This window comes from Haliaeetus leucocephalus, unplaced genomic scaffold (assembly GCF_000737465.1).
Source record: "Haliaeetus leucocephalus isolate CR32 unplaced genomic scaffold, Haliaeetus_leucocephalus-4.0 Scaffold190, whole genome shotgun sequence".
NCBI lineage: Eukaryota > Metazoa > Chordata > Aves > Accipitriformes > Accipitridae > Haliaeetus > Haliaeetus leucocephalus.
In genome coordinates this window covers 587,372-598,068 of record NW_010972626.1, presented here as the reverse complement: position 1 = coordinate 598,068, position 10,697 = coordinate 587,372, and the positions used below count along the sequence as shown (strand labels likewise).

At 62.4% G+C, this 10,697-nt stretch overlaps 3 protein-coding genes across 3 annotated transcripts in view; 1 reads left to right on the top strand and 2 right to left on the bottom strand.

The window, feature by feature from the left end:
* RPL22 (ribosomal protein L22) overlaps positions 1 to 468 on the bottom strand; it is a 2,843-nt gene extending 2,375 nt beyond the window's left edge. Inside the window, exon 1 of the mRNA XM_010565386.1 lies at positions 363 to 468. Coding sequence (XP_010563688.1) covers positions 363 to 468 — 106 coding nt within the window. The remainder of the gene's footprint in view (positions 1 to 362) is intronic.
* A 573-nt stretch (positions 469 to 1,041) lies between these two features.
* On the top strand, positions 1,042 to 5,533 carry RNF207 (ring finger protein 207). The gene is made up of 17 exons (XM_010565385.1): positions 1,042 to 1,232; positions 1,400 to 1,532; positions 1,611 to 1,755; positions 1,829 to 1,910; positions 1,981 to 2,056; positions 2,145 to 2,270; positions 2,399 to 2,445; positions 2,572 to 2,644; positions 2,724 to 2,792; positions 2,995 to 3,063; positions 3,179 to 3,300; positions 4,308 to 4,497; positions 4,588 to 4,773; positions 4,857 to 4,908; positions 5,001 to 5,118; positions 5,203 to 5,283; positions 5,371 to 5,533. The coding sequence occupies exons 1-17, from the start codon at positions 1,042 to 1,044 to the stop codon at positions 5,531 to 5,533; spliced, it is 1,923 nt and encodes a 640-aa protein (XP_010563687.1).
* A 1,533-nt stretch (positions 5,534 to 7,066) lies between these two features.
* ICMT (isoprenylcysteine carboxyl methyltransferase) overlaps positions 7,067 to 10,697 on the bottom strand; it is a 4,539-nt gene continuing 908 nt past the window's right edge. The window contains exons 3-6 of the mRNA XM_010565383.1: positions 10,561 to 10,697; positions 10,309 to 10,478; positions 9,295 to 9,512; positions 7,067 to 8,429 (exon numbers count right to left, since the gene is read on the bottom strand). Of these exons, the coding sequence (XP_010563685.1) occupies positions 8,247 to 8,429; positions 9,295 to 9,512; positions 10,309 to 10,478; positions 10,561 to 10,697 (708 nt within the window). The 3' untranslated portion in view covers positions 7,067 to 8,246. The remainder of the gene's footprint in view (positions 8,430 to 9,294; positions 9,513 to 10,308; positions 10,479 to 10,560) is intronic.

Genomic DNA, 10,697 nt, shown 5'->3' with positions numbered 1-10,697 from the left:
GTCGAAGAGAAGGGGCGGGGTCGAAGAGAAGGGGCAGGACCGTGGAGTAAGGGGCGGGGCCGGGAAGAAGGGGGCGGGGTCGCGGAGAAGGGTCCGGCGGGGTCTCGGCCCGGCGGGGTCCGAGGGTCCGGGGTCTCGCTGGAGCACGGGGCGCAGCCCGAGCCTCCCCCCTGCACCCCGGGGTGGGTGCCCCGCTGCCCGCGGGGTGTACGCGTCCCCACACCCCGGTCGCTGCCCACCGGTGCCCCCCTCGCCCCCCGGCCTTCCCTCTCACCTCGTGGGGACCACTAGCCGGCCGCGCAGGAGCCCGTGTTCCCCCCAACCCGGCTGGGCCCCAGGGGTGCCCAGTTCCCTGTCCCCACCGTCCCCGCACCCGGAGGGCCGGCCCTGCCACAGGGCTATTTTTGGGCCGTGGCGTGGCAGCCGTCCGGCAGTGCCAGGGGGCCCCACGTCTTGCCGCTTCGGCATCGCTCTCATTCCAGCCGGCGCCCGGGGAGCAGCGGCACGGCTCGACTCGGCACGGCACGGCCGATCCCCCGGCTTACGGACGGGGAGAGGTAAAGCCTTCGCCCGGCCACCGTGCCTCCTGGGCCGGGGGCTCCCCAGCACACGGGGCAGCTGGCTGCCTTCGCTGCCGGACCACCGTCGCGGGGGACATCCCAGGGCAGGGGAGACCCCGTTGCAGGGGACGCTCCCTCCTGGGGGCCACCCAGCCCTGGGGTCCCCTCCACCCCTGTCCTGGGGGACGCTTTGCTGCAGGGGATGCTCTGTTGCAGGGGACACCCCATCCCAAGAGACCCCCCGCTGCAGGGGCCATCCCAGCCGGCCCCACTGCCCCTGGCCCGCGATGGCAGGGGGAAGGGGCGCATTCAGGGCAGCCTTGTGCCGTGCCGCTCATAACCTAAAAATAGGCAGTGGCTCACAGGCCCCTGGGGGGGGCAGGATTTGTCCTTTCCGCGGCAGCCACGGTGCTGCACAGGGGGCCCTCCAGGTGGTGCAGGGGGTGAAGCGGCGCGTGGGGGGCCGCTCTCTGCCCCGCAGATGGCCGGTGGCATTTTCTCCCCACTGGGGAGCTGCTCGGAGCTGGAGAAGGCCAACTGCCACCCGCTGGTCTGCCTGCTCTGCCACGAGCCCTACCAGCACCCCTGCCTGCTCGACTGCTACCACAACTTCTGTGCCAGCTGCCTGCGGGGCCGCGCCAGCGACGGCCGCCTGCGCTGCCCACTCTGCGGGTAAGGGACAGATCCTGCCCAGGGGAGACGCCGGGACCAGGGCAGGCAGCACGTGGCTGGCAGCCTGGCCTGGCACTGCTCCCGCTGCTCCCCAAAGGTGTCCCCACCTGCCCTGGGCGGGTGTCCCCACCTCGTCCCCATCCCTGTCCCTGTCCCCATCCTCACAGGCACCCCTCGGTGGTGAGGGGGGGCACGGGGCTGCCCCCCGTGGACCGGCTCCTGCAGTTCCTGGTGGACAGCTCGGCCGACGGCGAGGAGGACGTGCAGTGCGCCAACTGCGACCGGCGCTGCGCCAAGGCGGTGAGGGCAGCGGGGCGGGCGGGCAGGGGACCCCTGCCGGGGCTGTGCCCGCCGCCAGCCACCCCCCCCGCCACGCAGGAGCTGGACACCATGTACTTCTGCAACACCTGCGGGCAGCCCCTCTGCGCCCCGTGCCGCGAGGAGACCCACCGTGCCAAGATGTTCGCCCGCCACGAGATTGTCTCCCTCTCCAAGCGCACCAAAGACATCCACAAGAAGTGCCGTGAGTAACGTGCCGCACCACACCGTGCCGCGCCACGCCGCGCCAGGCTGCCTGACACCCCCGTCCTTTGCAGCACTGCACGAGGAGCCCTACATCATGTTCTCCACCGAGAAGAAGTCCATGCTCTGCATCAACTGCTTCAGGGACATGCAGGGGTGAGCAGCCCCGGCCCCGTGCCTGCCCCGCACCCCATCCCGTCCCGTGCCCTGACCCCTGTGCCTGCAGGGAGAGCCGAGCGCACTGCATCGACATCGAGACGGCGTACATGCAGGGCTGCCAGCGGCTAGACCAGGCGGTGATGGTGAGCAGGGCCAGCGCGTCTCAGGGTGGGGGGAATAGGGGTGCGGTGCTGCCCACAGCGCCGCAGCCACCCCGCTGCCCCCGGGCAGGCCGTGAAGGAGCTGCAGACCTCCACGCGTGAGGCCATCGTCCTCCTCAAGGCCATGATCGAGGAGGTGCGCAACAGTGCCAGCGAGGAGGAGGCGGCCATCAACTCCCTCTTCGGCCGCATGCAGGTGCGGGGCAACTGCTGGCACATGGTGCCCTGCGCCCACGGGTGCCCAACGCACGGGCACGGCAGAGCCAGGGCAGCGGGAGGGGACTGGGGCAGCTACGGGGCACAGGGCGGCCGTGTCATTTGCAGGAACAGCTCTCCGAGAGGAAGAAGGCGCTCCTGAAAGCTGTGCAGAGGTGAGGGGCTGCGGGCTGAGCCCCCTCCCAGGGGTGTCCCCCCTCCTGGGGCGTGTTGGCGTGCCTTGGGGCCGGACGGCTCCCCGGCACCCCACAAAGGTTGTGCCAAGTCCCGCTCTGCTGCAGCCAGCACGAGGAGAAGGAGAAGGCGTTCAAGGAGCAGCTTGCCCACCTCGCCTCCCTGCTGCCCACCCTGCAGGTAGGACCCTGGGCCGGGCAGGGGCCAGGCTGGCATGGCCCGGATGGGTGCTGGTGGTGACATCCCCCCACGCACACAGGTCCACCTGGTGACCTGCTCGGCATTCCTGAGCTCTGCCAACAAAGCTGAATTCCTGGACCTGGGCTATGTGAGTAGTGCCAGCGCTGCAGGGCAGCCGGAGCATCCTGCCACGGTGCCATGAGGCGTCTGGTGCACCCCGCCAATGTGCTGCGAGGCAGCTGGAGCATCCCACCACGGTGCTACGGGGCGGCTGGTGCACGCTGCGGCGGTGCCGGGCTCACGGGCAGGGTGCCAGGCACCCCTCACCGCGCCTCACCGCTGCCTTTCAGCAATTGATGGAGAGGCTGCAGAGGATCGTCAAGCTGCCGCACCGCCTGCGGCCGGCCCAGACCAGCAAGGTAGAGCCCTGCCGCCCGCCTGGGGCTGAGCCCCTGCCCGCAGTGCCCCGTGGGCAGCCCCGGCTGCCGGCTCTATGCTGGCCCCAACGGTGCTCGCCCCCATCTCGCCCCCCAGATTAACAGCGAGTACCGGGCAGAGTTTGCCCGCTGCCTGGAGCCCCTGCTGATGCTCAGCCCCCGTCGCTCCGTGGTGGGCAGCGCCGGCGGCATCGGTCCTGGCATCGCTGGCACGAACATGTGAGGTGCTAGGATCACACCCGGCACTGGGGCGCATCCTGCCACGCGTGCCAAGCTTGCCCCCGCTGCTGCCCTTGAGCCCGTCACCTCGGCGGTGGCGCGGGAACAGCGCGGAGCACAGCTGCGCTGACGAACGACAGGCACGGGGGCTTCAAGTGACAGTTCTGGGAAGCGGGACGGGCGGGTGGGTGGGCAGCAGGCCTGGCAACAGGGTGCCTGGGTGACCCTGCGCCCTGCGTCCCAGCCCGGCCCCCCGCCACGGTCCCCGGAGGGCTGTGCCGGGGCCAGCTCCTGCTCGCCCGCACGGCCGCGGCGCCGCAGCCTCTTTGCCCGCCACTATTTTTATCAGAATTTCAGGGAAGTGCCCGGCCGTTCCTCGCCCAGGATATATTTAGGCCCGTTGATGTCACGGCAGCACCGGCCCTGCCAGGCGCTCCCGGCCGGAGAGGACAAACGGGCACTGCTGCCCCATGGGGACCACTCCTCACCCCCGGCCAGGCTCAGTGCCACAGGGCGGCTGAGCTCCTGGGGGCTGCTGGCCCCGGCGCAGGCAGGGGGAGCGCGGCGCTGCACGGTAGGACTGATGGCGGTGGGGCAGCAGAGCCGGGGCGGTGGGCAGCGCCGAGAGGCTGCGGGATGGGGGGAGACGCATGGGGCAGTGGCGCCTGCCAAGGGGCCAGGAGGTATCAGCGGTGAGGGAGCGAGCCGCATCCTTCCCTTCAGAAGGCGGCACATGCCGAGCTCGGCTCCTGCCTTCTCCGTGCCGCAGCTGGTCACAGAGCTGTGGGCATCAGGAGAGCTGCCCATGGAAACTTGACTTTCGGGGCAGCATAAGGCGCCTCCGACTGTCCCCGTGTGCTTGGGTGAGGGAAGGGACGTGCAGGGCTGGTGCGTCCCCAGGCACCCCAGGGGCGAGGGGTGGCAGGGCTGAGCCGGCGGCGTGGCCCCTGGCACCTCGCACCACCACTGCTCGCCTGCAGTACGCCGTTGTCACCCTCTCCACGCAGGCTCCCCGGTGGCCAATGCTCCAAGACCCTCATGGTGCCCAGCTGCCCCCCCACTGGTGATAAAATGTCCACTGGCCCCATCGTGCGGAAGCCGACGATGCACCGGTACATCAGCACCAAGGTCCTGCTGGCTGAGGGGCGCGAAACCCCCTTTGCCGAGCACTGCCGCAACTATGAGAACACCTACCGGGTAGGGAGCGTGGGTTGGGACGGGTCTGGGACGGGTCAGGATGGGACAGGAGGGTGCTGCTCACATGGCAGGGCCTCCCGGCCCCTGCAGATGCTGCAGACGGAGATCCAAGGCTTGAAGGACCAGGTGCAGGAGCTGCACCGTGACCTCACCAAGCACCACTCGCTCATCAAGACAGAGATCATGAGTGAGATCCTGCAGAAGTCCCTGCAGATGGATGTGCAGATCGCAGCTCACTACTCCGCCGTGGAGATGATGCGCAGCGTCTTTGAGGAGGTACAGTCAGCGCGCCCTGGCAGAGCAGGGTCCCTCCGTGCCGTGCCACGGCACGCTGCCTGGCTCCCTCTCCCCCCTTCCAGGTCTGGGAGGAGACGTACCAGCGGGTGGCAAACGAGCAGGAGATCTACGAAGGTACCAGCGACCCCACTCCTCTGGCCCCAAACTTCCTATGCCTGCGCCGGGGCAACAGCCATGGCCACAGCCCGCTCCTCTCGCCCCTCCAGCCCAGCTCCATGACCTGCTGCAGCTACGGCAGGAGAACAGCTGCCTGACCACCATCACCAAGCAGATCGCGCCCTACGTCCGCTCCATCGCCAAGGTGAAGGAGCGGCTGGAGCCCAGGTGAGGGGCATGGGGAGGCTTTTGGGGCTGGGGAGGACGTGGTCATGGCGGACACAGCCGTGGCTCACGCCCATTCCGCCGCAGGCTGCAGGAACCCCGGGAGCCCAAGGAGGAACAGGCACAGATGCTGCTCAAGATCTGTGACGACAGCAAAGCGGAGCCAAGGTAGGCAACAGCAAGCACCAGGGTGCCAAATTCCCTCTGCGCCCTTTCCCAGCCGCTGACCCTGCCAAGGTACCTTCCCTTCCCCAGAGACGCCTCGGCCGGTGGCAAGGAGGGGGCTCCGGCCAGCCCTGGGGAGGGCTACGTGCCCAGCAGCGACCCCGGAGAGCCCTCCCCAAAAAGCAAACACTGCTGCAGGGGCCAGCAGAAAAGCGGGGCTGAGAGCACCGCCCAGAAAGAGCTTGCACCATAGAGCCCGATGCCAAGCAAGTGCATGGAGCCGCTTGGCGCTCGCTGCACAAGCGCCATGCCCCGGTTGTCAACCGGCTCCTCTTGCCTTGTGCCACAAGCGAAGGCAGGAAAACACAGCCTGAGGAACACAGTGTCTGCAGCATATCAAAAGCCTGCCTTAGGGCGGCTTTGTTCATCTGAAAAAATAGTTGTCTTTATACTCTCCCTCTTGTGTGTTAGAGGTGAAATAAAAGCATGCAACTGTACGTGTCCACTTGGTTCTGTGGCTCTGGGCAAAATGGGCCTGCCAGCTTGGGGCATCCAGCCACTCTCAAAACCACAAAGTTTGCAAATGTGGCGGGGGGGGCGGAAAAAAAACCCCAACAACTAACCCTGGTGTAGGGCAGAGCCAGGAGCTCCACGAGCTCACCGCGGGGTCTCGGAGTGTCCTGTGAACTGCCGACAGGCAGCAGAGCAAAAACACAGGCAGGGTGCTAGAAAGAGGCACTGTGCTCATTGTGAACCTGCACTATTTAAAAACTTACCAACTCCTGCAGCACAGGAGGACAGGGTTTGGCAGCTTACTCTGGCTTTTCACTCAAGATTCCAACACCCTCCACATGCCTGGTGAGCTCCTGTCTCCTCACCAAGCTTCCAGTCACAGGATTCAGGAAAATAAAAGGTTTAGAGAGGCTGCTGGTCTCAAAAGCACCGAGAGGGCTCTAAAGGTTTTGCTCAAGGTGAAGTTTATCCCTTTCTTTTGGTGCCAATGTATCCCGCCTTGGGCAGACCTTGCTGCCGCACAGCTGGAACCAGGGTCAGAGGTAGCACTGGCACGCTCCCGTAAATTAGGATCAAAGTGCATTTACTACAAAGGACTTGAGAATAAAGCTTAGTTTTTGTTGTCAGCTCATGTCAAAGCCAAGCAATGATTGCTTTGTTTGGTTTTTTTTCAAAGTACATTTCTGCAAGTTCACGGCAGAAACAAAAAAAATAGTTAAAAATTAACTTGCCTGAGACATGCTGGCTACAACATCAGGTCACAGCTTCCATGAGGATGTGCGCTGGAGGCAGAGAAAAGCCTGAGCAGGGGCCTATGAGTGACTACGCGGAGAAATCAGTGCTATCAGGCTGGTGTATTTTCACGTTTGCTCTCTTCTCCCAAGCTAAAACCACGCTCAGTAAAAGACAATTTACCAGCAAAGGCATAAAGCCAATGCTCTGTGCAGAACACGCTCTGCAATACAAAGCAAACTCGGCAGAGGAAAGACTCTGCATTGGTTAAGTGAGGAGAGACAGAGAATTAACCTTGTCCCTGAGGCTGCGCAGCCCCATAAGTCACGGTCCTGCTTCAGCCCAACACTGGAGCGTTCTGAAAACCCACTGGGAATTGTAAAAGTAAGGATTCCAGTTTCGATGTTGTCACCACCACCTCAAGAGGTCTCCAAATAACCACCAGGCAGAAGTTGGCAATATTTTTACTTGTTTTTTTATAAAAAAAACAAAAACACAAAACAACAAACCAAAACTGAAGCAATATCCATCAGTGCCCCCTTTCCTGAGCCATACCACAGCACCTTCACCAAGGAACACCGCAAGCCCAAAGCGTGAACTGACAAGCAACTCGTTTCCATTCCAGCTAGGAAGAATAATGTAAAACTCAGTAAAACAGTGAACCTCTTTGGTATATAACAACAGAATAAGTTATACCACAAAGCTCGAGTAGGAACCATTTCCAAAATGGTAACGTTTAAAATAGCATTAGCTAGCCAAACTTTTTTCCCCGTTTGGAGAATTTCCCTAGAAGCATCTCCTAGTCGCACCGACATCCCAGCTTTCGCCTAAAAAAGCAGGCAAGAATCTCGAGCGCTAAAGCCCTCGGCAAGCCCAGCAGCTGGGGTTCTTTCCCAACCCAAAATCCTGGGATCTCTGCAGGACGGAGGCAGCCTGGCAGGCTAGGAAGCAGCATGATTTGGAAGCAGGAAGAGGGAACAGAGGTGGCGGCAGGGAGGCTCAGGAAAGCGGCGGCTGAAACGGTGACTCCCAAATTCACGGCAGCCCCCGAGGGAGGAAGTAGCGGGCTCACTCCCCTGCCACGTTTCACAGAGGCACTCGTGATCCAGCGGCATGAGGCGAGCAGAAGAATCCTCCCTGTGAGCGTTAACGCCTGGGAGAGAACCAATTGGTGCCGCGCCACCGGCTCTCCAGCAAGCAGAGGGTAGGTGGCCCCTGCACCTGAAGAGCGGAGAGCTGGAGGCCCACTCCTGTGAGCCGCCTGGGCGCCAGCTTGCAGAATCAGGCCTAAAGAGATTAAAGCCACACCGCCTGGCTTGCAAGGTCAAAAAGCTTTAAAATCGAATTATGCCATAGGACCAATCCGCTGACCGGCGCCTTTCCTGCATGGGGGTGGGAGGACAGACCTGTTCTCTGGAAGAACTGGTTCAGAGGCATTTACTGCAGCTGCTGCAGGCAGGAGGGTTCAATTCTCTTTAGGGTCGCTACAGGCTAAGTGATCTGGAAGATCCCTGAATGTGCAACGAAGGACTTATCTCGAGGAGGACGAGCAAGCTTCTGATCTGCTAGCGACGCGGCGGGCTGCCGAGCTCCGCAGCCCTTTCAGCTCCTCCCGGGCGGCCGGGAAATACCGCCGGGCTACTCCCGGTGCCATGCAACATCCCTTGCCGTGCAGTGCCTGGAGCCGGGCATTCGCTCAGCCAGTTCGGTTTTCGCCTGCATTACAGTTCTACTCTGACTCCTCTAATAAAAGGGAGACCCGACGGCACCTTCCTTTTGTACTCCAGGTACTCTTCTCCAAAGAAGTGAATGAGTGTGATCTCCTCCTCCTCGATCCGCTCCCTGAAGAAGCGCCAGGACACCAGCGCGTAGCCCACCATACAGATGGGATTGCAGAGTAACACCTGCGAACAGACACCAGCGGTTAGCGTCCCCTCGCCTCCCAAAGAGACCGAGGCTGCCCCCCGCCCCCACATGCTAATCACCCTTCATTAAGTTTGCCATGAGGTCTGTCTAAATGGTCTCCAAAGAAAAGAAAAGATCCCAGCACCTTTTGTGGAACTTCATTCCGGGGAGAAATTAGTGCTTATGAAGAAAGCAGCCCATGGGCAGCTGCCGGCTCCTGCTACCCCGGCCAAGAGCAGCGCCTTGGCTCTAGAGAGCCCACGCATGGCCACACTACTCCACGTGCAGTCTTTACCGTCTCTCTCCAGAGAAATGAAACCAAGTGCCAACCACCAGCCAACCACAAGAAGAGCGCGACTGAGGCAGCGCTGAGTTACAGCTCGACCGCAGCTGGCTTCCAGTTTACCTTCTGGCCGGGGCCCTGGGCACTCTTAGAGGGAGTTTTCTTTGCCAGCGTGGCACAGGACCGGTATTTGGCAGGAGCAAGGTTGAGTCTGACCACTTATGGAAGGCGTTTTGCCCACAGGGATGCAAGGAAACTCTAGACACCAGCTTTAGGCTAGCAGCAGATCGCACCCCGAGCCTTCGAGGGCATTCTGGCTCAAACCCCGGCCCCGCCACCCCTGCTTATTCCACACAGAAAATTAAGGTGATGGGGTCTCCCCCAAGACAGCGTGGGCCTGAGCGCTCGGGGTTCCCTGGCCCCTGGCATGCTGGTGGGAGGCAGGAGGCATCAAAACCCGCGACCGGCCACCGGTACCGCTGATCGCCGGCAGTTTGAGTCCCGTTACAGGTGCGGGGCAGCATTAAGAAGAAAGACCCGGGTTATAACACGGAAGTATCTGAGCGCGTTGTATACGGTACCTGTGTTCCAATACTCCAGTAAAACCATCCCACGTAAGATGGGTGCCGGAACCACCCATACACCCCACTTGTCACCAAAGTATGAGTATCCGATTTCTCATTCTGAACAATATGGTTGAAGTTGGAGCCAGCTGTGAGCATGGCCGCTTTCCTCAGACAATCCCCAAAGATCACCATCAACAACCCTACAGTACTCAGCCAGGTGATCTGCTTCAGCTCTGCAAGTGAATAAGGACGGGTCACAACAGGTTCGCACAGGTCACGCTCGCGGTGCGGGGGGTCACAGGGGCTTGGGTCGGCAGGTGGGCTTTTCCCCCACGTCTCAAAGCACGACAACATGTAAAACACAGCCAGCGTTCCACATGCTGCTGTCCCGCCACCAAAACAAATGAAAATAGCGTCCCCTGCCACAGAGTCACCCCCGACGCGGAGTCTGGACATCCTCGCGGTGGATCGCCCTGAGGGGAACCCAGCGCTGAGGCAGAGCCTGGCTTTTCGGTGTAGAGTAAAGCCAATGTAAAGCACAGCCAAGCAGATGCGCTCAGGCCGGACACGGGGAGCTTCACAGCCCGTGCTGCCGTTAAAAAGCAGGGAAGAACACCTCCCCTCTCCCAAAGAAAAGGAAGCACCCCAGGTTGGGCAAACAGCAACAGGTTTTGCCGATTTGATTTTATTCCAGGTCAAAAGAAGACGCCTAGACGTAAGTGAAGCGTCCTTCTTTGTACCACCAAAGTAGCTTGAAAGATGCAGGCAGAAAAGGGCTGAAGACCCGCTACGCGGCAAAGATGGCCTGGCATCCCCCCGCCCCCCAAGACCGAAACCGGGAGGCTTTGAGCACAGAGAGATTAAGGCCACATCAAAGCCCTCCTTTGCTGCCGCCACGGGTCAGCTAAGCGGGGGTCACCAGCGCTCTGTTGCTGGGCTGGTGGGCCCCAGGCAAGGGCCCTGCAGCCGGGCAGAGCCAGGGGACGGCAGGCGGGAGGGTGAGCAGCAGGGAGGGACAGGGTGGCCGACCTGGGAAGAGGAGCTTCTCCAGCGTGAATTCCACCCAGGAGGAGAGGGCAGCCAGGTTGTACTCGAAGCTGTGGTTGAGCAGGAAGGAGTCCAGCGAGAGGCTGCGCGGATTGTTGATGGCTGTCACCAGGTACTCCGAGTAGTGGAAGAGGGAGAGGGAGCACATGTACCTGCGGCGGGAGAGAGGGAGGGAAAGCTTGCCAGGGCCGGGGGCCGCCGCGACCGCCCGGCCCCCCCGGGCCCTTCCCTTACCATCCGAAGTGGCGCCAGGCGGAGCGGCCGGTGCTGAGCAGCAGCCCACAGCCGAAGGCGAAGCCCAGGAAGCAGGCCCGGATGGCGATCTGCAAGCAGAGGAAGGGCCCGAGGGCGCTGCCGCCGCCACCGCCACC